We start from the raw sequence: 23,423 nt of genomic DNA on the forward strand, positions 1-23,423 counted from the left end.
TGACCTTAACTAACCAGCTGCTTACAGCCCTATAGAAACTGCTGAGAGCTAGAAATAACAGAACAATTTTAACAATACTCTGTGACATTTAAGAAGCATGATCTTCATGTATTACTGCTAAACAGTGCTTTCTGGATACATGGTATCACTTCCTTTTGTTACAGGTACACAGGATGAACAACTGACTACAACAAACTGAAACAAAACATACCAAAGTATTCATTTTGACATCGTTTTTTTAATTAAAGGCAACACAAATGCATTAAAATTAAGATAAATAACTTGCCTAAACAATGCAAATATCCCCACAATGTTATATTCCCCACAATGTCAAAAAGTACATCAACCCCCCAAAAAAAAAAAATAATAATAATAATAATAATTCTCAGTGGGTCTCATAGTCAGTTTGTACAATGATTCCACTTTTTTCTGAGGCTTGAGTAACTTTCTGCTACACTGCTGATGCCAGTGTCATGATATTCTGCAATTAATCCAGTGTTTAGTTATGAAACTTACTTGTTTTCTTATTTTATAGACCCAAAAAGTGACATTACATGGATTTTCACATATGATTTTTAAAGCTTTTGCTTCTGCAGTGTAACAGCAACAAAGTTGTTAAAAAGTTAGTCTTAAGGAGTGGAAGGCATTTCTGTCCTTTCCTCAAATCTATACTGAACAGTCTTTACAGGCTTGCATATCAGGCAAAAATATGACAGACAATGGAGAAAAGAAATTAAAATGCAATTTTTGGCAAAGCAGGAATAAAAAGTGACGAGAGGCAACATTGAGATTTGATCCATTTTAAACCACCCCCTCAAACAGGTTCTGATTGTCCTTCATGATCATGTGACACAGGCCTTCAGAAGCCTTCGAGTGCCTGAAGTGCCTGCTGGTGTGCTGCATCATCCAACCTCACAGCAATGCTGTTACCAACACTAAAACCTTGCCAGCAACATTACTAACACATTGCAGAAACAAAAAGCTGTTTCGGTCATATTAAAGCAAACAAAATAGTAACTGCACCATAGAGTATGAACCTCTTCAATTTATCTATTGTTCACCATCCAATGAAATTGCAGGGCTCCCATACCTTATAATTTATTTACACAGACTTCATTCATTTATTGCAATCTGTAAAATAACCATTAGAGGTGCTTTGGTTTCTGCTTGGGAGGCCGGATTTCTTACATTAGCTATCTATCTACTAGTACAATAACTTTTTACCGACACACTGTTTGGATCTGGCAAAACATGGATGCATTGGCAACACATTATTTTGCATGTCTGAAGTGCAAAAGTGCCACAAAGGCTTTTGTTGCATTTGTTCTACTCATAACCCACACAGAGGGCAATGCAATACACAAATGAATTCTGTGACAAGGCTCTAAATGAAAAAGCAAAAACAAATGTGGAAAAGATAACAATTATGTGGACACAGATGGCCCGTTCCGCATTAGTCACCCAGTGGACTGTTCAGCCACACTTATGCAGAGTATACTGTATATACTAATTTATCATGACCTGTTTCAAAGAGAACAAGTCATATACAGTGCCGAGGTGGTGACTCATGGATCACACATTCCTCCAAAGCAAAAAAAAAATAAATCCCAATCAAACCTAACAGTTGTCTCATTAAAAAAATAACACAATCAAGCGCAATAAAGAGGAATATAGTTCTCTCTTCCTTTATATTATATTTACAGTAATACCTTTTATATATATTTATATATTTACACACATAAAATAAAACAATTGTACAACTATACACCTGAATAAAAGGTACAGTAAGTAAGAGGTACTGAAGTGTATGGCTTGATTGAAAAAAAAATTGTTTGAAAGAAAAATTAATTCAGAAATTTAACTTAAAGTTATTTTCATTTTCAGTTGACTGGGCATTAAAAACGATTCCTGGAAAATCCCTGGATGCCCAGAAGGCGTCATTAGAATGGGTTGTACACCTAAGACAGTGGCACTCTTGACTTGTAATGCCATGAAAAGTCTACAGCATGACACCCAGTTTGTCCTGTTTGTGGCCATACTCTGTACACACACACACACACACACACACACACACACACACACCATGCAATAGTTTTGGTCCAACTGAGATTAAAAAAAAGTCCTGATGAAGTTGATCTGATAAGGATGATCAGTCTAAAGTGAACCCAGCTCTGTTCAGGGCTTCCAGAAGAGAAAAACTGAAACATTTACCTCAAAATGGTTAATATAAATTAATATAATCTTGCTTAGAATATGTCCAGTGCCTCACCATTTTCACTGAGAACTAAAACATCTTTCCTTGGCTGTTGAGTTTGTGAAGGTATCAGCCCCACTTGTCACCCAATAAAGACGGGTGAGGCGCAGCTACAAAGTAGACCAGAAAAGAGCTCATCTTCCTCGTCTTTATTCCATGGAGTGCTAGTTTAGTGTCCAATTATGGGGCTTTGATCTGAGACCATTCTGAACACAGTAAAAATCGATTGTCAGCCCTTTAGGTATCCTCCCTCAAGGAGGAAAAATTTCTTCAGTAGTACATCCATATGACCGAACGCTAGCAGATTATTGATACTCCTTCAGCTGTGACCAACTGGCCACTAGTGGGGTCATATGTTCCAGCCAGGTAGTAGAGGTCCTGGCTGTTGTTGTTGGGCTTCCTCAGGCGGCTGAGGTGCTCATATTCAGCTCGGCTAACCACCTGACACTTATGGGAGATGGTCTGGACATCATTTTCATCCTCATGGCAAGACTGATAAAGGGCATGCTGAGAAAGCAGAGAAAGTACAGTTAAAGTCTCACCTATTGACTAGTACAAATGTGAGAGAATTAAATAAACTTGGTTATTAAATCTCATGGAAGGGTTTTAACTATTTAAAGTACCTTGCCATCCCGGTGCCTTTTGCCCAGTTTAGTCTCTTCAGGATGGTAAAACCATTTCACCTTTACGACCATATTGCTGGCCCAAGATTCCCACAGGCTCTCGATGCGCCCAATATAAGGAAGGTGAGGACGGCCAGAAGACAGAAATACTGCACAGTCACCCACTCTGATTATGTCTTTACCACGGACAATGGCCTTGTAGAAGAGTTTCCGTGCCTTTCCTTTTAGACCTCGCCTCTGAAGACAACAGACAACTTTATATTAGGGACTAGATGCATGAGGAAATATCTGAAGTCTGAAAATTTTCCACACTCAATATGTCAGAGCAATTATTATATGAGACTTACCTGAGTGGGATTTCCAGACCACCGCCACAGCTGTCGTGCTGGCACAAATGTAGATGAGTTGGGTGGAATATCTGTCTTTTGCTTTTTGGGACAGTCCTTAGAAGATTTGGTTTGTGCTGTAGACAGGGCGTTACTGGGAATCTCCTTTCTCCTCTGATGCTTGCCTGTACCATTGCTGACCATAGCCTTTGGGCTGGGCACAGCCATGGCTTTGGCAATAAAGGAGTGTTGTGGTGGGGCAGTCGTGGGATCAGGATGTTGCTGCTGCTGTTGAAGCACTGCATGATGGGAGGACAGGCAACCCTGCAGGAGAAGTTGAGATGCTTCCTCTTCATCTGAGCTATAGGAGGAGTCATTGTCAGAGGAGCAGGCACTAGAACTGGACAGTGAGCCTGAACTTGATGAGCTTGAGGAACCTGAGGAAGAGGAGGAGATGGACAGATGAGAGAGAAAGCGCCTAGGGTTGCGCATCGCTGCACTTCTAGCATCTTCTTCATCTTCTTCATCTTCATCCATGTCTGAGTAGGAGCTGAGACAATCGCTGTGGCAGTTCAACACATAATCTGGATATTCACCAAGTCTTAGACCCTGAGAATGTTTCCGCATGTCAGAGGAACCCTTGAGGAGGTGGCTACTACTTCTCTTGGCATCCTTCATCAGTAACATTGACTGAGAGCAGTCTATATGAGAGGTCAGATCGCCTGTGTTTTTGGTCCCAGAGCCCTTCTCCATTCTCCCCCCTCTAGATTCAAACTCCCCATTTCCAAGAAGCATGAGTGCTTTTCCATTTTTTGTCTTTGGAGAGGTTACTCCTTCATGGTCCAATTTGATGAGGTACTCTTTCCTGTCTCCTGTCTTTCTCCCCCGAACATTTGAGGTGCCCTTCTGACCAAGTTGTAACCCAGATGGTGGTTGTTGATTACCAAAGGTTGTTAAGCCGTTAGCAATGCTGCTAAAAGAATCCACCTCGAAGGAGGTGCTAAAGATACCCTTAGCTGGTGTACCCATAGTGGAGCCAAGCAAAGGGAATGTGTCTGTCTCCTTCTCTTTTGGAGTTTTCCTGGACAGGCCATTGAACTGGAACAAATCCAGAGATGGTCTCTTTCTAGACATGGTGACAGACGGCCAGGTAAGAAGAGAGGGGGCACTCTCAGCTACATTCTCAGACACCCCACTTTTTGTTGACAAACTGACTGATTTGGGTCTCCCTGTAAAGACAAAGAAAAAAAAACCAAAGACATTAAAATCTTAAATCAATTAAGGATTATCAATTAATGCTTTGACCTATTTGCATTTGTTAAATTCTTTTGACAAACAGTTTTTTTCACAGACACAGGCACAACAGTGTGAAATTAATATGGCTGAGAACTTCAAATGGAAGTAAACCTGATCTGTTCTATTGTCATGCTTTTGCAGATAAGATCTGCTGAGTACAGATAGTTGGGCCGACAGATTTCAGCCTTCAGTTAGTCCTAAGGCATTTTTGTAAACTTTCTGCTATAACCAAGCCCTCAGGCTCCTCCATCCATTTCACACAGACCGACTTGTTATGTTAGTGCAAGCTCATTTCATTCATTCTCTACAAAGAGCTTACAATTGAGACTCTTTCTATAAATGTTAAATACAAGTCTACTAACAAAAAATGACACTACATCTACGATTATACGTTTACTTTGTTAAACACCACATTTTTAAAAATCCGTTCTTTATTAGTCTTAGCTTATGTGGAGCATCTGCCATATAAGTCCCTGTGTATGTGTATTGTTACTATAGAAACAATAACATATTAGATAGAGCACATTAATCTTAACCTTGTTTATGTTACAGCTGGACCTACTCTCTGAGCCGTGCTGTTACATAAAAATAACACACACCTTCTGCCCAGTCAGATTCAAACATTCAACCATGCTGTGGTATAATTAAATTTAATTTATAGCTATCCAAATAAAGTGAAAGAAAAAGGGACAAATGAATAGTCGATAATATAAACTGGACCATCCAAATGAAGTGGCCAATAGTCAATAGTGTGGATTGATTATCTAATAACCATCAGCAACCATAAACCACTGAGATACTCCTGATATATTCCATGACAAATATTCTAATGCTGCCAGATTACTTGGTTAATCTTTGCCCCTTTTTCTGGCATTTCTGTTAAAGCTCTGCCAGATGTCATACACTGGTCTAGAGACTGAGAGGCCTGTGAATAAAACCTCTTTTTGCAAAACACACCCAAACCAGTTTTTGACACTACTTTTGACTTTTTTGCAGATAAATTGTAAAATAGTACATTTTCCTTTTTCCACATTGCACTGGGGATGCAAACATTTGTACAAAATATACTGCACAGGACTGCATAAACCTCAAGTATATATAGAACTGCACATATATAGTGATGTATACCACAATTGTGGTCAATTACCTGGCTTGGCCTTGATTGTTTTCCCTGGTTCTGTGTTGCCATGCCATTCGGAAGAAACCTCAATCTGCTGAGAGCTCTTCTCTTGAGTGGAGCTTTTCCGTCTGCGGCGAGTTGGAGAAGCCAGGAGAGCTGGGGAAGGCTCTGCACCTGAAGTCCACGGATTATATAACATTAGTTACAGTTACATATTTTCATTCGAATAAATGTCTTTTCATTTGTACAATAATTTTCCTATTAATTCATCCTTAAACACAGGACATACTACACACTTACAATATATTTGGTAGCCAGGTGGAAGAAGGCGAATATTGGGGAGGGAAATCCAGCCACGATCTCCATCATCAAACTCCACCATGAGAGAGCCTTCTTTCTGTTCATCTCCAGGACCACCTGTGCATGACATCATCCATTTTTAATTTTCAGTAAGTGAAGAGAATCAGCTTTAGCAAAAATAAAAAGAAATGTGTGTTAAGAGAGTTCTTCTCGGACCTCTGCGGACATATCCAGGATACAGGCACCTTGAGCGCTCACTCCAGTATGCACACACTCTTGTTCCATCAGTAAGTGCATCCACTGTCTCAAGTTGCACATCCAAAACCTGACAAACATATATAAAGTGTGTATTTCAGACAACACTAATAAGAAAAATAATAAGAAAACTGATATAGAAGGTGTCTGGAATAGAAACAACAACAGTTGCTTTCAGTAAAATTGGGGTATGGATGCAGCTAAAACGCATTTCAGTTTAAGCCATGGCACAAAAAAACAAACAAAAAAAAACATGCACACATGCTGCAACACTGCCCTCTGAACCTGCCCTTGCTTTGTGATTTTGTTCCACATGACACTTTTTCAGTCCAAATGTGATATCAAAAGACAGGAAATCAGCATCAATGAATAGGGGCCTGCTTGAGAACAATTAAATAAAGGAGCCCAAATCGATGACTTTATTGTGAAATTGCCAACTTCCCTCCTACTACACAGCCTGTCCTGGCACTAAGAGCTCTTCCAGGCTTGGCACAAATGTGGTTGCTGTGGTGAGGGGCCACTGATAGAGCAGACAGCCAGAGGATTTAGTTCTGGGCCAAATTTGCAGGTAGTGGCGTTGGAAGAGCAAATGGATGATAAAAAACTGAAAACCAGCATGGGAATAAGAAAGGATACTGAATATGGGGACTAATTTGTGTTTGTAACAACTATATGCTATCTATCTATCTATAGTTGAGGTCAAAAGTTTACATCCCCCTTTCAGAATCTGCAAAATGTTTATTATTTTACCAAAATAAGAGGGATCATAGAAAATGCATGTTATTGTTTATTTAGTGCTGACCGGAATAAGATATTTCACATAAAAGATGTTTACATATAGTCCACAAGAGAAAATAATAGTTGAATTTATAAAACTGACCCCGTTCAAAAGTTTACATACCCTTGATTCTTAATACTGTGTTGTTACCTGAATGATCCACAGCTGTGTTTTTTTGTTTACTGATAGTTTTTCAAGAGTCCCTTGTTTGTCCTGAACAGTTAAACTGCCTGCTGTTCTTCAGAAAAATCCTTCAGGTCCCACAAATTCTTTGGTTTTCCAGCATTTTTGTGTATTTGAACCCTTTCCAACAATGACTGTATGATTTTGAGATCCATCTTTTCACACTGAGGACAACTGAGGGACTCATATGCAACTATTACAGAAGGTTCAAAAGCTCACTGATGCTCCAGAAGGAATAACCATGCATTAAGAGCCGGGGGGTGAAAACTTTTTGAATTTGAAGATCAGGGTAAATTCAACTTATTTTGTCTTCTGGGAAACATGTAACATCTTCTGTAGCCTCTGAAGGGCAGTACTAAATGAAAAAATACGATATTTAGGCAAAATAAGAAAAATGTACACATCTCCATTCTGTTCAAAAGTTTTCAGTATCATCAGTGTGCGTCAGTGTGCGTTTGAACCTTCTGTAATAGTTGCATATGAGTCCCTCAGTTGTCCTCAGTGTGAAAAGATGGATCTCAAAATCATACAGTCATTGTTGGAAAGGGTTCAAATACACAAAAAATGCTGGAAAACCAAAGAATTTGTGGGACCTGAAGGATTTTTCTGAAGAACAGCAGGCAGTTTAACTGTTCAGGACAAACAAGGGACTCTTGAACAACTATCAGTAAACAAAAAAAACACAGCTGTGGATCATTCAGGTAACAACACAGTATTAAGAATCAAGGGTATGTAAACTTTTGAACGGGGTCAGTTTTATAAATTCAACTATTATTTTCTCTTGTGGACTATATGTAAACATCTTTTATGTGAAATATCTTATTCAGGTCAGCACTAAATAAACAATAACATGCATTTTCTATGATCCCTCTTATTTTGGTAAAATAATAAACATTTTGCAGATTCTGAAAGGGGGGTGTAAACTTTTGACCTCAACTGTATCTGTCTGTCTATCTATATACAGTATCTACAGTATATACAGCTAATGACCATATTAATATAGCTTGCATACATGTCTGTCTATAATACTAGCATTAACTACATAGCATTGTGTATTATAAGGTGTTAGTTTGAATCTATATAACACAATGGGAGGTCACCAATAAGTCACCTGAAGGACAAAATTAATTGTGTGTGTGTGTGTGTGTGTGTATGTGTGTGTGTGTGTGTGTGTGTGTGTGTGAGTCTAGGGGCAGTCATTTTTCTACTGGCAATAATGCTGACACACTAACACAGATACACACATGTATGCGCACATACACACAGACACAGGCGCACACACACACACACACACACACACACACACACACACACACACCAGACACCAGACTGATCTGGGTGCTGATGAGAACAATGGCAAGCTGCAGGGGAAGAGCACTAAGGAAAGCATCAAAGCATTCACCATGAAAATATAGCATGCAGAATGTGAGCTCTGTGGCTCCGGAAAAATTATAGACACACAATATATGGAAACAAAAACAATTTTCACCTATGTAATGACAATTTTCACCTATGCAATTGTTCTTTATTTCTGCTTTTTTTTAAAATAATAATGTAGTGTCGTGGTTTGTAGACTGTATCATGAAATAATATCTTTAGATATTTTGTGCATTTGATATTTTACATTTGAGAACTGCAATTCACAATCTGATTCTGTCTGTGTCACTGAGAGAGGCTGGGGGCTGGGAGCTGGGTTCACGATAGGCTGTCCCTCATGTCAAAAGCTTGCTCAGGCAGTAAGACAGACTTTTTTTCCATTGCAAAATGGAGACGGAGCAGGATGAATGAAAGGAGCCATGTATCTAATGTATTCAAATGAATGTGTGCCAAGAAAGCATTGTTGGTTTATAGTGTATAATCAGCTCCCCTCTTCCCATTGGCAGAGATCAAATATGCATGTAAGCATAACCCACCATTCAGGCCTTTATATGTTCATACATATAAGTAGACAGATAAACAATAAAAACAGTAAAATAAAATAAGTATAATTGGGGGGTGGAGAGGGTAGAGCAGAACTAACCAAAACTAACCTCTACACTATGCACCTGTGTAACACTATATGAAGGGACATACTGTACTGCTGGTCTGAATTATATCTGTAACCTGGAGCCATGAACTGGGCTCTTCCTGAAAAACACTGGATCCTCTATGCAAGAACACACACACACACCTCCCAACATACTGTATCTCTATTCCAACCAGATGTTTGAATTTTTCTCTGCTGAGGAATTTGTGTGCAATGAGATAAAAAATTAGCAATAAAATGCACATATGTAAAATGCCTTAAGTCAGATTTGAACCAATCATATATACTAATCATAACAATTTACACGCTCGTGCACACACACACACAAACAGATGTTCTGCTTCAAACTACTTTAGCAGACGTGTAGGCAGGGGTGCTGGTCTGTAATGAGGGTGTGCATCAGGTCTGAGACATGTGTCAAGTTTTTGTGTGAAAAGTACAATTTAAAACTTACCGCTTCCTGAAGCAACTGTTCCAGAGAGTAGATCCTTGGCCTGTTTCCTCGCTCTCCTTCAATGACAATGCTGTAACTGTGATACAGAGGATTAGAGAAAAAAGATAGAGTAAGGCTAAGTGTAATATGTGTTTCATAGCATGCTCATATTTCATGGAGGATTACACTGTTTACTCTGAAACATTTACATTTGTCCACATTTCATCCACTGATTTTATAATGCTGATTCAACAAGTCGACATGAACCTAGAGAAGTAAGAGCCTTACATGTCAGGTAAGTCTAGCGTGTGCACATAGGCAGCATATAGCAGCTCATCCTCCTTGGAGATCAGCACTTTCAGCCCATCTCGCAGAGCTTCTTTGGTAAGGACACAGTTAGGCAGACCTGGACACAGCACAGAGGCAGAAGCATATGAGAGTCACACCATTAATTGTGTTAAATGTTTGGTGGCCGGATGGACGAGTATAAAATAAGTGTAGCTTTGGGTCTGAATAAATGCAACAACTAAATCTGGCATTAAAAGTTTTGCAGTGAGCACTATTAATCCTTTTCCACCAACAAGGTTCTGGTGCCAGATCTAGAGCCAGTGCATAACTTTGAACACTTTCACACATTTCCAATGTAATGGAGTCAGTTTTCAAAATGCTTTTGGTCTGGATCCAAGAACAGGTGACATTATTGGCTTGAGAACAATGCACTTTTTATGAGAACAAGTTCTTCTTCATGAGAACAATGCAATATTGTCCATGACAACTCCAAAAAATCTACTTATTTACAACTGCCTTTAAAAGACGAGACAAGTGTGAGAGACGTAAAAAAAATGTTGAAAAGACTTGCAAAACTGAATATTGCAGCTGTGAATTAGTGGTCTAAATTGATAGTGAAAATATATCCTACATATTTTCCTTTAATCAAAGTGTCTGCATGTCTTTTCTGATATGGGCCATTGATGCATGAGAGCAGTATCAGGTTCCCAAGCCTTAGGAAAGACCACACATTTGAGTGTGTTCAACTGGGCTTGTGAGCTTACTCACCTGGCACTGTATTCTTGTGTTGCTCCTCTTCTTCCAGCTCCTCCTCCCCTTCAGAGAAGCTGCTGTCATCATCCATGCGGAATCCCTTTTCTGCAGCGAAGCTCTCCAGCAGCTGCCTCATGCCTCGCCTTTTGGCATCCTAAGAGCCACAAACCAGAGTGTGAGACCCAGAGGACACATCATCACTTACACTCACACTAGTATGCATTACCATTCTTAATTCACAGAGTAAACTTCTACTAGCTTTACTAATTATAGTAAGTATACAGTAAATTTGTTATTATTTACATTGCCTAACGATCCATATGGTAACTAAGCACCCATGCTGAATTTGGCTAACACTCTTGCCAAGGTACCAAGTATTATTTTACTAATAATCAACGGTCACCATGCCACAGACATGAGAGAACATCAATGGGTAACATAATGTGTGAGAAACCATGGGTACAGCTAGTTCTGGCTTCAGATGACTGTCCAGTGGAAAAACTCTATATGATTCAGGACTCTTAATCCAGGTGTATTCACGCACAAATACAGACTTATTCATGCAGAAATTATTGCTCCATTAACAGGTTTATTCTTGTGTACATATTGAGTCTCATAACATTACTTAAAGGCCCACCATATATTATAGTGACAGCAGTTTCACTATTGCAGAAGATTTTATTGCTGTGTCTTCAGGGCAAAGCATTGATGAGGAATTGTGTGTAGGCTCATGTTTTTGTTCTTTATTCACTTGCTTGAAGCCGGAATTCCCCTCCACACACACTGACTGGGTAGTCAAAATTCTTTTGCAACAACTTTACAATGTCCTCTAGACATTGAGGGTGACAGCCATTTCATAACTATTGCCTATTTTATTTAAACAATGCATGATTCAGCCTGTGAAATAGCAGGCAGAACCCATCTTATCTTTATTGTGAGGAGATTTATGAGAGCTTCTGATGGTTCAAACGATACAAGTTACATAATCTCTCTCAGTGCGATGAGTTTTTTTATGGGTACCATGAGGCCAAGTCAGTAAGATCTAGGCTGCCATGGTAAAAGGATGAAAACAAATGCTCTGTGGTGCTGCACCTCCATTGTTATAAGAAGATGTCACTTCTAAACTCTAAAATTTAAAGTATTGAAAGCAAGTGATAGTCAGTGTGTCACCTGTTTGATTTTCAACTTTCTGTTCCAGTTAATGTCTTCAATCTGAGATGGCACAGTTTCTAGCAAGCAACTTCTCTTCTGAAACAATCACAAAAAGAGGAGTGCATCAACAATGGTTAAGTATAAAGATATTTTATACAACATTTCCAATCCATGAACCATGTTCCACGAACCATGTTGGACAAATCATGTTCCAAGAGTGCTTATGTCACCTCGACGCTGGAATTGGCATCCAACTACAATTTCCAGAATACAGTGCTACCTATGAACATGGCCACCGAGGACTACGACACCCAGTCACCACAGACTCTTTCACATTCTCACACACCTGATTACTGATTACACACACCTGGACTCACTTACACACTCACAGTATATAAAGACTCTCAAGCCAGCTCATTCAATGTGAGGTATATGTGCCGTGTCATTTTGTACCAGTTGATACCAAGGCTTTTGAGTCAGTGATAGTCTTTCTGGTTTTGATCTAGTTACTGTTTTTTTAGACCTAGGTTTCTCATTTTGTCTTGCCTTTTCTAGTTAATGTTGTTTGCTCATTGCCTGACCCCTGCCTGAATGTTTATCTTGCCTTTGGATTACATCTTTCTTTCGTTCACTACGTTCAAAATAAATATCGAACACCTGCACTTGCATCTGTACATACTTTCTGACAGCTTATATTTAGTATAACTGCACTGGGACATTTCACTGTTTGTATTACTCCACTCATCTTTGTTTGCCATATAAATTCCACATAAAATTCCACTTCTAGCAATAGTTTGAAACGTTTACTACAGTAGAGTTAGCTACATCATCAGCGAACATGGCAAACGATACATTTTACATGAATAGAACTTTTGACTTAAAATATGAAAGCTTATCAGATGAAAATGAAAAGGAAGAAAGGAAGCCAATTTCACTGAAGGCACCTTTAACGGGAATATACAAATGTACGTATGTACTCAATGTGAGGTAGCTAGCCAGCTAGGCGATAGGCTATAAAGTGAGTGTGGTTTCTTTAGGATCTATTTCTGCTGGCGGAGCAAAAATAAACAAAACATTTGGCAAAATTAAAAACATTTTGGAAACATTCTCTTATCTTGAGGTAGTGTAGTCTGAGTTTATTTTTGTAGAACATTCACATATTCTAGTGCATGCATAGTCTGTACACATCTTCAATCCTAAGTCAAAGTCTGAGTCTTATATGCTCATTTCCAAGTTGAGTCATGAAAATTATGACTTGAGTCATGTCTAAGTCCAGGACACAAGCGTGTCAAAAATTAGACAGCTCTATTGGATCACTGGTTACATAAAAACTCTGTTTATTTCAGAAATACACTCTACCTACCTTTCCATGGACTACAGAATCCTTCCTAGCTGTCCTTTCCAATGGATTGGGGATGCATTTGAGAAACTTATTACGATGTAAGCTGCTCTCTTGTGAAACTCCTCTCCACTTGAGCGCATTTTGTCTCTTCTCCACCAGTAGGCAATTCCTGTCTTCACTGAGCAGTGAAGGCCTACAGGGGACCCTTTTCCTGTGCTTCATTTCCCCCTTAGCAAGCAAGGCAGTAACAGACCCTAAAGTGCAGTGGACAGAAAGTGAGAAAAGTTATGAACAGGTCTTTGTATTTATTGCAGACTTCTCCTGGAAGAATGTAAAACTTACCAAATCCTTGTCTCTGCTTGTTGCTCTTGCCATTCTGACCACCAGCTAGCTTTACTGTGGAAGAGGAAGAAGCACAAGCTCCAGACAGCTGTGATTTAGAAGATAGATTTTTGATGTCCTCTGGCACTTCTTCGATGTCATAGATGCCATCATCTTCCTCTTCTGTGGGACAAAGGATCGATTTAATGGACTGACATCCTGACTGGGCTTCAATACTCAGAGGATATTGGAGGCAATTAGTATAAAAGCACTGCAATGACAGTTCTCTCTGTATGATTTGTTTGATACTTAGCAAAGTTCAAATCATGGGAACCAAATGTGGCTGTAGTTGTAAACGTTTGCAAGAACTGCAGTCACTAAGGCCAAGTCACTGACAGGTTTCCTGCTTACTGACCACCAGCAACTAGCTGCCCCCTCTCTGAAGTGTGTGTGTGCGCTTGCTCATATACACATGCTCCAGAGTCACAGATATCTATTGGCATTTGCCTACTGGGGACAACGTGTCTCACATGGAGCAAAGATGGCACAGTGGTAACAGTGTCGAGTGTCAACACAGTGGCAACACACTTGTCACTTACAGGGCACTCGTCAACACTCTCACATGCCTGTGAAATGTGAAAAGGATAACTTTCATGGTAATTAACAGAGCACTACCAAGAAGGCTCAGCTGAACCATGGGCTTAGCTCACATTAATATTACTGCTTTAAGTTCATTGGTAGTCTGTTCATTTATAGACCACTATCTCTTATAAGTGCTGATTAAAACATGGATTGGAGCACAGTAAGGGCATTTTGACGCTCCCCCTTTTTCCTTTGGGTGTGACATTCTAAAAGCAGTGCAAGGCCAGTTAGCATTGTAGCTCAGGATTTGGATATACTAGACATCATTAATATTTTTTAACAGTATGACAGATGAGCAGGGATGTCGAGGGTGTGCTGTTCGACATGGCAGGATACATCTCATTCCCTCTGCAGATAGATCATAACTCACCTGGCTCGGACAACTCGCTGTCCAAGGAAGAGCTGTCCTTCCCTGTCACCTCTCGCTTGCTGTTGGTTAAGGCCTTGTTGGGCATCATCTGCTGGGTTCGAGTCTGCAGGGGAGAGGAGGCATGGCCAAGGCTGATCTTTGCCCTGCGTCCTCTCCGCATCATTATCCTCTGGCCATCTAAATTCTGATGCACTCTTGTGTCAGTGCTCCCTGTTGGATAGGAGCAGAAAAAACTCTTCAAAAACCAGGACTAACCAATCAGTGAGCCTTTAACGGGATAAGAAAATAGAGTGATGGAAGAACTATTTCACTTAAATAAATAACTAAATTCATGGCAATAAAATAGCTAATAATAAATCATTATAATACCATGCAACACTCTAGAACTGCATAAACATAACTGATCTTGGATCGCTGGGAGGTGCCATAGGCAGACAGCTGTGAGCATACCTGTTTCACTCTGACGTCCAGTCATGTTCCTGTGTGTCTGCTCTGCAGAGGAGCCAGAAGCAGGCTTCTCTCTGTGACAAAATATGCTCTCTAGTCTAGATCCACGCTTGGCATTGGCCTTCTGCTTAAGCTGGGCCATCTTGGAGCTCAGCAGTCTTGGTCTGCCTCTCTGCCTACAGGGAACCTTCATTTGTAAAAAGAATCAAGAAGAGAGAAAAAGAGAAGTGGGCAGGAGAAGGTCAAACATTAAAATTAGGATTTAAATCTGCCTTTGCAACCATTATATGAGCTTTTTCCTCATCAATATTAATTTAAATATAAATTTTATCACCTTTTCCTCCCAGTTCACATTTACTCCCATCGACAGGAGGAATGTGACTGCCATGTCTATGCACTCTGGTGGGCCACTCACCTGTGTGCCACCGACGTGGTCGTAGGTGCTATTGGCTGTCTTCTTCCTCTTTGTGTGCTTGTCCCCGCCCCCAGCCAGCTCTTCCTCTGCAGCCAGCAGGCCTGATGTTGCTCCCACCAACCTGTCCATCACAACAGAGAGAATTCATAAGAGGAGTGGGGAGCAAGGGATGAAAAGGAGAGATCAGAGGAGAGCGCAGGGCTTGCCTTCCCTCTTCGTGGCTTTCTAATAACCCTCTTTTCAGCCTTTGATGAATGGAGAGGCAGGGGCCTCTTTCCCTGCTGCATGCTTGAAAAACTGGGATCTGACGGCAGACCGAGAAATATCTGAGCAAAGCACTAGTTAAGGAAACGCCCACTCATAATTTTGTTTGTTCTTTTTCTTCTTGTTTCTCTCTCTGCCTATTTTCTCACTATTTTGCCTTTAGCACCAATGGTTTTAAGGCTATGGATTCCAGTGTTACATTAATACAACCCCCCCGTCCTCTTATTACCATATCAATGCATCTCTTCCCATACAAAGGAGCACAATTCAGTGGCCTTCGGGAGGGCTAGCGAGAGTGAGTGAGTGTGCGTATGGCTGGCAGCCATCTAACAGACCTATTAAACTGAAATTGGGTTGAGCTTACACACACGCCATGCAGCCCATGGCTGGGCTCTCGTTTTGCTGTGTGTGTGACTGTTTTTTCCCCCTTAGTAGCAGACAGCCACTTCAAAGCCACCGCAGGCCTGTCGTAGTTACTGCTCTGAGGGTTGGGACCGCTGTCAGGCAGCCTGTCACTCACATTGGAATGATTGGCAGGTAAGTGTCAGAGGCTGCAGTGGCATGTGGTTGGTGAATGCTATGCTCCCATGTCTTAGTTGCTGCTGGTACGGTGACAAAACAGACAAACTGTGGCAGTTTGCTACACCCTACACACTTCCCCAGGAATGTGCTATGATATTCACTCAGCAGCCTATTAGTGGAAGATTGTGGACTATGTGTAAGGGCACGAGGAGGCATTTTGTAGGGCTCCTGAGAAGCACAACTGTCTGAGCAATTCTGAGCTTCAATTCTGGCATTGCCATAGCCATCTGTCCAAGAAAGCATAATTGGCCTGGCTCTCTAGGTGGGAAGGATGACATTCCTCTCTCTCATGTCAGTCACTGCAATCCCAGCCAGTCACAAGTGTCTGTTAGCCCATGTATTCAGAAACGGCAGTTAGCCCTCTAGAATGATGACTTTACGTAGTGCAGCAGTTTGATAAGTTTGCCCTCCCGGATTTGGTAGCCATTGTGTGACAAAAAAAGGCATGTGAAGTGCATCATAAACTGACTCTCAGATCTCAGGGGCATGCATTCAGAAAGACATGCATATACACATAAAAACACATAGACACCCTCATTTAAATCATGCCAAGCGCGTCACGTTCACTAACATACACAAGGCCTGAAAAAGCACTGTGTCAGTTGTGCTGTGCTTCTCCCTTCCGCTCAGCTGTTAACACTGGCTGCCTGCCCTTTACTCTGGCCAGTGCTGTCAGATGGCATCAGTGTCCTCTGTACCCACAGCCCCCAAGCCCATGCCCTGCTACAAAGAACCTCTGCCAGGAGGGTCCATAAAGGTGGAGGGGGTAGGGAGGGCTGCCTGCAGAGAGCGCCAGGAGATACAGGGCCAGGACAGATGGGGGATGAGGGGAGGTAGCGCATGGAACACAACCCAAAAACTCAGCAGGGAAGCTTTCTATTGCATGCAAGAATCTTCATTCTGTTAACAGTGGCATAAAACGTATTAATAGAATAGTAATTAATAGTGTGTTAATAGGCAATTATTTATCTGGGGCAAAAAAACAACATAAATTTAAGGACAATTCTCGTTTTAAATGAAATGAATGGAAAAAAACTATATCTTTTAGTTTATTTATTACAACTGCGCCTATTAATGTAAGAACACCAGGACACTTTCATAAATGCATACACACACAGACCTTCTCCCAGACAGTGCTAGATTGAAAAGAGCATAGAAAAAGGTACAAAAAGCAAAAGTGGAGATGCGATCTGTGAGAGAAAAAGATTCTAGCATACAAGTAGAATGGAAACAAGAGAAGAGTAAGTGAAATAGAGAGAGATGGTGGGAAGAGATAATGAGACAGAGAGGAAAGTAGAGAGAAAGAGAGCAAGAGTGGGGGTGGGAGGGCAGTCTTGAGGGAGTCTGTTGGCCAATCTGAATTGCAGCTCCGGATCGATAGACACTAACCTCTATCGACCTGCCACCTCACTCACTATAGATGCAACCATCTAGTCCTGATACCCAACCCTGGTACCCCAGCACCCCTCACACACATAGAGCTGGAATCCCATACAGCATTGCCGCATTATCTTTAGCCTGTATGCACCTAAATAGCAGAGGAAACAAGAAGAGAGCAGTACAACAGAACATTTCTCATCTTCCTCCCTGAAAATTTCTCTTTGTCCCCCTCTAATTTGGTCGCTGTTCCTTTCACAAAAGAGTCATATCTGACTCAGGATAGAAGACAAGCTCAGGTTCAGTTTTCAATTTCAGAGCATCTAACAGGCATGACAATATCACGTTTGTATTGTCAGTTCTCGTGTTACATCTGAATGTTTTCAAGGCAGTAAAACTTTAAAATCTGCAACAACTGCACCACAGGTTCTATATTCACTTTCACAGTGGCCATTAGGAGTTACAGAAAGGCCTTTTCTTATCTACAGGAAAAAAGACGTAGAAGCATTCTGCCCAACACAAAGTGCATCTGTATTCCATGTCTGCTGCATTTGAATATAGCGCCAAGCATCAAAACCTCCCCCGGTGCCACAAGGGACGGGTCACTGTGGAAACTCAAGCGTAACCTGACACCAGCTCCGGAGCGAGCTTTGGAGACTGATTGTTTGGGCTCATTGAGTGCCATAGAGGGGCTGCCTATTAAAGCCCAGTGTGCGAGCAGAGCTGACAGAAACGACCCTCCCCCTTTCTCAGCCTGTCGCTACCCGATGGTGACCTTCTAACCTCCTGACCCACAACGACCCTCCCAGCTCTTGTGTCAACCCTGTGTCACATTCCTCCTGTTAGCAGCCAAGCGGGTGGGAGCGCAGAGCGTGTGTGTATTTGTGTGTGCGTGTATAGAGAGAGGGGGTGGGTGTCTGAGACACACTGCCAGAGAATTCACAGCCCCCTAATTACAAAGGCCCTTCTCCTAAGAGAGGTCAGGATTACATAGTAATGAGATTCAGAGGAGGGGATTGATTAGAGAGCGAGGAGGAGAGCGAGTAAGCAAGAAATGGAGAGAGACATCGCAGCCAGAATGAACAGCAGTGAGTGAGTGAGTGAGAGAGTGAGAATGAGAGGATAATAGTGTGGTAGAAGCTGTAGTAGTGTGGGTTGTATCTTAGTTGTTTTTTTGTTTTTTTTTGCTTGATTCATTCATCATTATGGTGGGATAATCAAGCTCTTGAAGTTTCATCTTGCTACATTTTTGATTCCCAGCATAACATTATAGATTAAACTTAGTAGGAGTGAGGAACCTGAGTTTCACACATACACACACAGTTTCTCACAACATGCAAATGGATTGTACAGCTCACGATCTCTGAAAACCATACAGGTGGTGTATAATGTCATCTAGCCTGCAGCTCATACAGTGGAAAACAAAACTTTCCATTTGTTTACTGTGGGGACACAACATGGTCCTGAAATATTCTGTGCACCTAAAGCCAAAAAAAGGGGCAAAGGGCCAGTCCGTTTAACTAATTAAACACATGATGGAGCAAATAGTGTATATACAGGGCATGCATTCACAAAGGGACTTTTCTCTTTTCTTTTTTAAAAATGCCATTACTCTTTCTTTACACATGGTCATTTCCAGATGATATTGCTCTACTCACTTATCTATGTAAAAATAGGGAAAATAAAGCTTAAAATTAAATATATTCATATATTATCAAAGATTTTGTCATAAAAAAATTAGTAATTTTTTATCTATTATAATGTATTACAATTATCTTTTATTATTTAGAAGTCTGGTGAACTCTTTGAAACATCGTAAAGGGCCAGATTTGGCCTGCAGGCTGCCTGTTCAATAGGTCTGATCTAAAGCATTATAGATGTTAAAGGCATGAAACAATACAAGGCGCTACCTATTGAGCTTTTGGTACCTGAGTGCATGTGTGGAGTATTGCAGGGGATGGCATGCTCATACTGAAGTCAACTAACACCCCTGAGTCTCACACTGAGCATTGTTTTGTGCCAATGCCATGATGACCTGTTTGCTACTAATGTCTCACAGTGACCTTTAACCTCTTATAAGCCTCTTTCTGACACCAGGCAACACAACACTCCACTCCAGAGCAAGAGGGACAGAGATATGTGAAGAATCAGAAAAAATACCAGGGTAGACTACTATACTATATCCCAATATGGCAAATAAAAATGACCTTCATTGCATAATCCACACTGAAAAAAGAGAATGTGTGTTGGTCAGATTGAAGATAACATATTACATAAAGTTAAAATAAAAATATTACATTTCTCATCAAACCGTGATTTTCATTGCTTATACAAAATCTAATTTAAACAAGTTTCTAATTACGAGTTTGAATTATGTAGCATGAGCGTGATCAATTCACATAATCCAATTACGTTATAAAATCTCGTGTGGATGTTGGTGCTGATGGGAAAAAATAGCTATATTATTAAATTAACCTAATTAACACATGTGACATGATAGTGCAGGGAAATGTTGCTGCCTCACAATGCCACTGACACCTGGGTTTGATCCTGGACTTGGGTGAGAGTGGAGGGCTTCATTTTATTCAGGGCTTTGAAAATACACGATCAAATCATGTTGGATGTACAAAAGCAAATTGTGTTAATGTAACTCAATTCAATAATGTGGAACCAATGTATGCATTTGTATTAAGTAATGAACCTTTGGTTCAATTAGCTTTTTTTCAGTGTAGTGCTAGCACTTACCACATGAACAATATGCATGCACATGAATAATACATAAACATATATGGACAATATATAAATGACATGAACATTACGTAAACACACATAAACCATAAACAGAAAGTCAGTGCTCTTAGGCTTCCCTCTCCCCTACAGGCTCTCCAAAAAGGGCTTTAAAACTCTGATGAATTCCAGTGGCAGGAAGTTATCATTTGTTTTATTTGGTGGACGACATTATTAATGCCATGGCTAAATGTGGAGTGGGTAAAGCATGTGTAATTAAGCTCCGGCTCTTGTTCTCATTAGTGCTCCACTAATCAGCCTGGTCCATAATAAAAGAGGAGTTTTCTTAATCAGGTAGGGTAAACAGGTTTGACCGAGTTTATCAAAATGTCTGCCTGGCGTAAACAGAAGTGCATCTCAGGAGGGAACACACATTCATCACAGTGATAACTTCTTGCTCTGACTTTGTGCCGGCATTTGGACGCCACGTTTTATCAAATTAATATTGTTGGTGCGTCAGGGGTTAGAAGGAGTCGCAACACTTGTAGATAATCAATGGAAGTTGTAAATATGATTAATGAAGGGCTCTTTACACTGATTAAGTACTTAGTCTGCCTCGTTTAAACCGATACCAGCCCCATTTACTTACACACAATGAGGGATGGTAGGGACTGTGCCAGGAGACTGTGTTTACTGCATCAACTGTGTACAGTCATACATACATAAGACATGAACCACTGCTACGTGTAATTCTGAATGCTATACAACATGAGTGGGAAAATTAAGAGGTCTGTTTAAAAGCTGTTTATGGAATTTAAATGATATTTTTTCACACTCTCACTCACACCCTCACTCACTTTCTAGCAGCTTTTCACATGCACAGTTTGGGACACAAATGAAAGAAACTCACTTGACCCTTTTGACTGTATCTGTGGGGGCAGTTGGTCCTGGGGTGGGCTTGCGTTTCCGTGGCCTGCCAGGGCCTCGACGAGCTGGGCTTCTTGAGGTATCCTCTTTTCTGTGAACACACACAGTTTGTCAATCACTCTAATTCACACTAATGGTATATACTAGGTAGCATTAAGCCACTCTAATTGTTGCTGTGGCCAGGGGAAGGGGCTTAAGCGAGCACAGGGGACTTAACCTACTGGTCAATGGCTTAAGTAAAGAGGACACTGCACATGCTGGGTGGCCTTACCTTTTGTATTTGAGCAGAGGGAAGAATGGCTTGGAAAGTGCTTACAAGAATGGGTGTAAGGTCCAGACTACATATGTATATTTGTTCTTATGTATGTGACTCCATGTGTGTGTGTGTGTGTGTGTGTCTGTGTGAGGGTGGCCCATCACTCACTGGTGGTCATGTTTTCTCTGTAGCTTGGTCAGCTCTTTCTGTTTCTCCTTGTAGCGCCGCTGCAGCTCAGCCAGCTGCACCCTCATCGCAAGTTCCTCCCTGTCCAATGTTTCCATTATACTCTTCACCGGACATGCCTGCAAACCCCGCCCACACAACACACATGATATCAGCTAATGCGCTGAACTGCCGATATCAAATCTGACTGCACCTGTGTGCTCATGCAGAAGTGGAGATAAATAGACTAACACAAGTTTGACCCAAAAAACAAACTATTTGATCGGTTAATCACATTCAGGGGTACTTTAAAGAACAAATAATACTTTAGCTTCCTAAATCAAACAATTTTATACTTGCCCTGACACTCATGTGATAGGCCATTAAACATCATGCTTTTGTAAAATGTGATTTTGTAAGCAGATACTGTGATCTGCCAGCAAGTGATAATGGATTAATTGTTATATGTTTATGCATTTATTACAAAGTGAACCAAATAGACTCATCAACAGCAGTCACAGTATAAATGTAAAATACAATGATAAGGTGTGAAAAGAACACATGTGTAAAGACAAGTTTATTATGGCTCAGGAACAGAGGGAATAGTGATACCGGTTCGTGTTGCGGTGTCCATTTCCACTTCCTGCGCAGGTTAAGTGTACGACGTAGAGGAGGGAAAGGCTCAGTAGTGATGGGTGGAGCCACTTCTAGTGCCCGTGCAGCTGCAAGGGTCGCTAGACTCTCTAAGTCAATGAGCAGTCTATCTTCTCCTGCAGGGATAACCAATTAACATATTTTAAATGAAGTGCTGCACATTTCTTCTTATTCACATGATGATACAAAGACTGAGAATCAGCGTGTGATAAGTTTATTTCCACAGATTGGCAGAAGGAGCTGTGCAGGAAGACACTGGCTCCAGCTACATGGAAATGTCTGCACTCATCACCCGCTGTCCACCAGAGGTAAACCTCCAGTAAAGCAGAACAAAGCTTTGTCTATCTTCTGTCATTCTCACACACATACCCTTAGATAAGTGGTCTGATGAGGTGGTACTATGTCTGATGCAAACAAACAGAGTTGAAAAGACAAAAGTGATTACATGAGTGCAAAAATAGAGGATGAGAGGTGTATGTAAAGCAGAGGGTAAAATAAAGAGCAAACAGCCTCTAAGTACGAAGTTGTATCTTGCCAGCACCTTATGTCTTTCAGTCTCTGAATGAGCGATGATGATAGCTATTAACCAGAGAGCTTATCTCTGTACACGAGGCCTAGATGCCAGGAGCCATGTTACACAAAGACAGGAGAGAGGGGGAGAGAGAGAGATGAAGGGGGGATTTCTCTACATTTATCTCAGTCATTAGGGCAGGCCACACGCTCACAGCAAATGAGCCTTGAATATTCATGACAGCCCAAGCTGGCCTAGGGACACTGAAGAGACTGTGTGTGCACTGTGTGTGTGTGTGTGTGTGTGTTCGAGTGAGAGCAAGAGAGAGACAGATGCCACACCAACACAAAATAAAACAGAATCGTAGTCTACGTACTCAGTGAGAAGGATAGTGAGATAGAGGAGGAATGAGAGCGGAAGAAAGGGCAATGAAGGAAAGTGTGTGAGAGAGAGACAAGGGAGGAACGGGAAGGGGGAGAGAAGAGGAAGGCAAGCCCAGAGGGTGGTGGAAGGCAGGCAATAAGACGTAAAGTGTTTATTGAGCCATCTATTTATTCTCAAACATGCCCTAATTACTGACATGGAAAGAATCCAATTTCCTCCACAGAGGGGAAAACCCGGGGAAATACACACAGC

The 23,423-nt window shown here is 41.0% G+C and overlaps 1 protein-coding gene across 3 annotated transcripts in view; it reads right to left on the bottom strand.

The window, feature by feature from the left end:
- Window positions 1–218: 218 nt before the first annotated feature.
- Window positions 219–23,423, bottom strand: part of bahcc1b (BAH domain and coiled-coil containing 1b) — an 84,808-nt gene continuing 61,603 nt past the window's right edge. For 2 of the 3 annotated variants that reach the window (XM_053238630.1, XM_026914854.3), the window contains exons 12-29: window positions 22,235–22,392; window positions 21,626–21,762; window positions 21,185–21,292; window positions 15,325–15,445; window positions 14,913–15,096; window positions 14,463–14,672; window positions 13,472–13,633; window positions 13,151–13,383; window positions 11,806–11,883; window positions 10,651–10,789; window positions 9,883–10,000; window positions 9,616–9,691; window positions 6,136–6,244; window positions 5,920–6,036; window positions 5,647–5,793; window positions 3,225–4,432; window positions 2,878–3,114; window positions 219–2,761 (exon numbers count right to left, since the gene is read on the bottom strand). In XM_053238630.1, the coding sequence (XP_053094605.1) occupies window positions 2,552–2,761; window positions 2,878–3,114; window positions 3,225–4,432; window positions 5,647–5,793; window positions 5,920–6,036; window positions 6,136–6,244; window positions 9,616–9,691; window positions 9,883–10,000; window positions 10,651–10,789; window positions 11,806–11,883; window positions 13,151–13,383; window positions 13,472–13,633; window positions 14,463–14,672; window positions 14,913–15,096; window positions 15,325–15,445; window positions 21,185–21,292; window positions 21,626–21,762; window positions 22,235–22,392 (3,752 nt within the window). In that variant the 3' untranslated portion in view covers window positions 219–2,551. The remainder of the gene's footprint in view (window positions 2,762–2,877; window positions 3,115–3,224; window positions 4,433–5,646; window positions 5,794–5,919; window positions 6,037–6,135; window positions 6,245–9,615; window positions 9,692–9,882; window positions 10,001–10,650; window positions 10,790–11,805; window positions 11,884–13,150; window positions 13,384–13,471; window positions 13,634–14,462; window positions 14,673–14,912; window positions 15,097–15,324; window positions 15,446–21,184; window positions 21,293–21,625; window positions 21,763–22,234; window positions 22,393–23,423) is intronic. The other variant, XM_034309270.2, reaches the window with a different exon arrangement.

Source organism: Pangasianodon hypophthalmus, chromosome 12 (assembly GCF_027358585.1).
Source record: "Pangasianodon hypophthalmus isolate fPanHyp1 chromosome 12, fPanHyp1.pri, whole genome shotgun sequence".
In the NCBI taxonomy this organism is placed as follows: Eukaryota; Metazoa; Chordata; class Actinopteri; order Siluriformes; family Pangasiidae; genus Pangasianodon; species Pangasianodon hypophthalmus.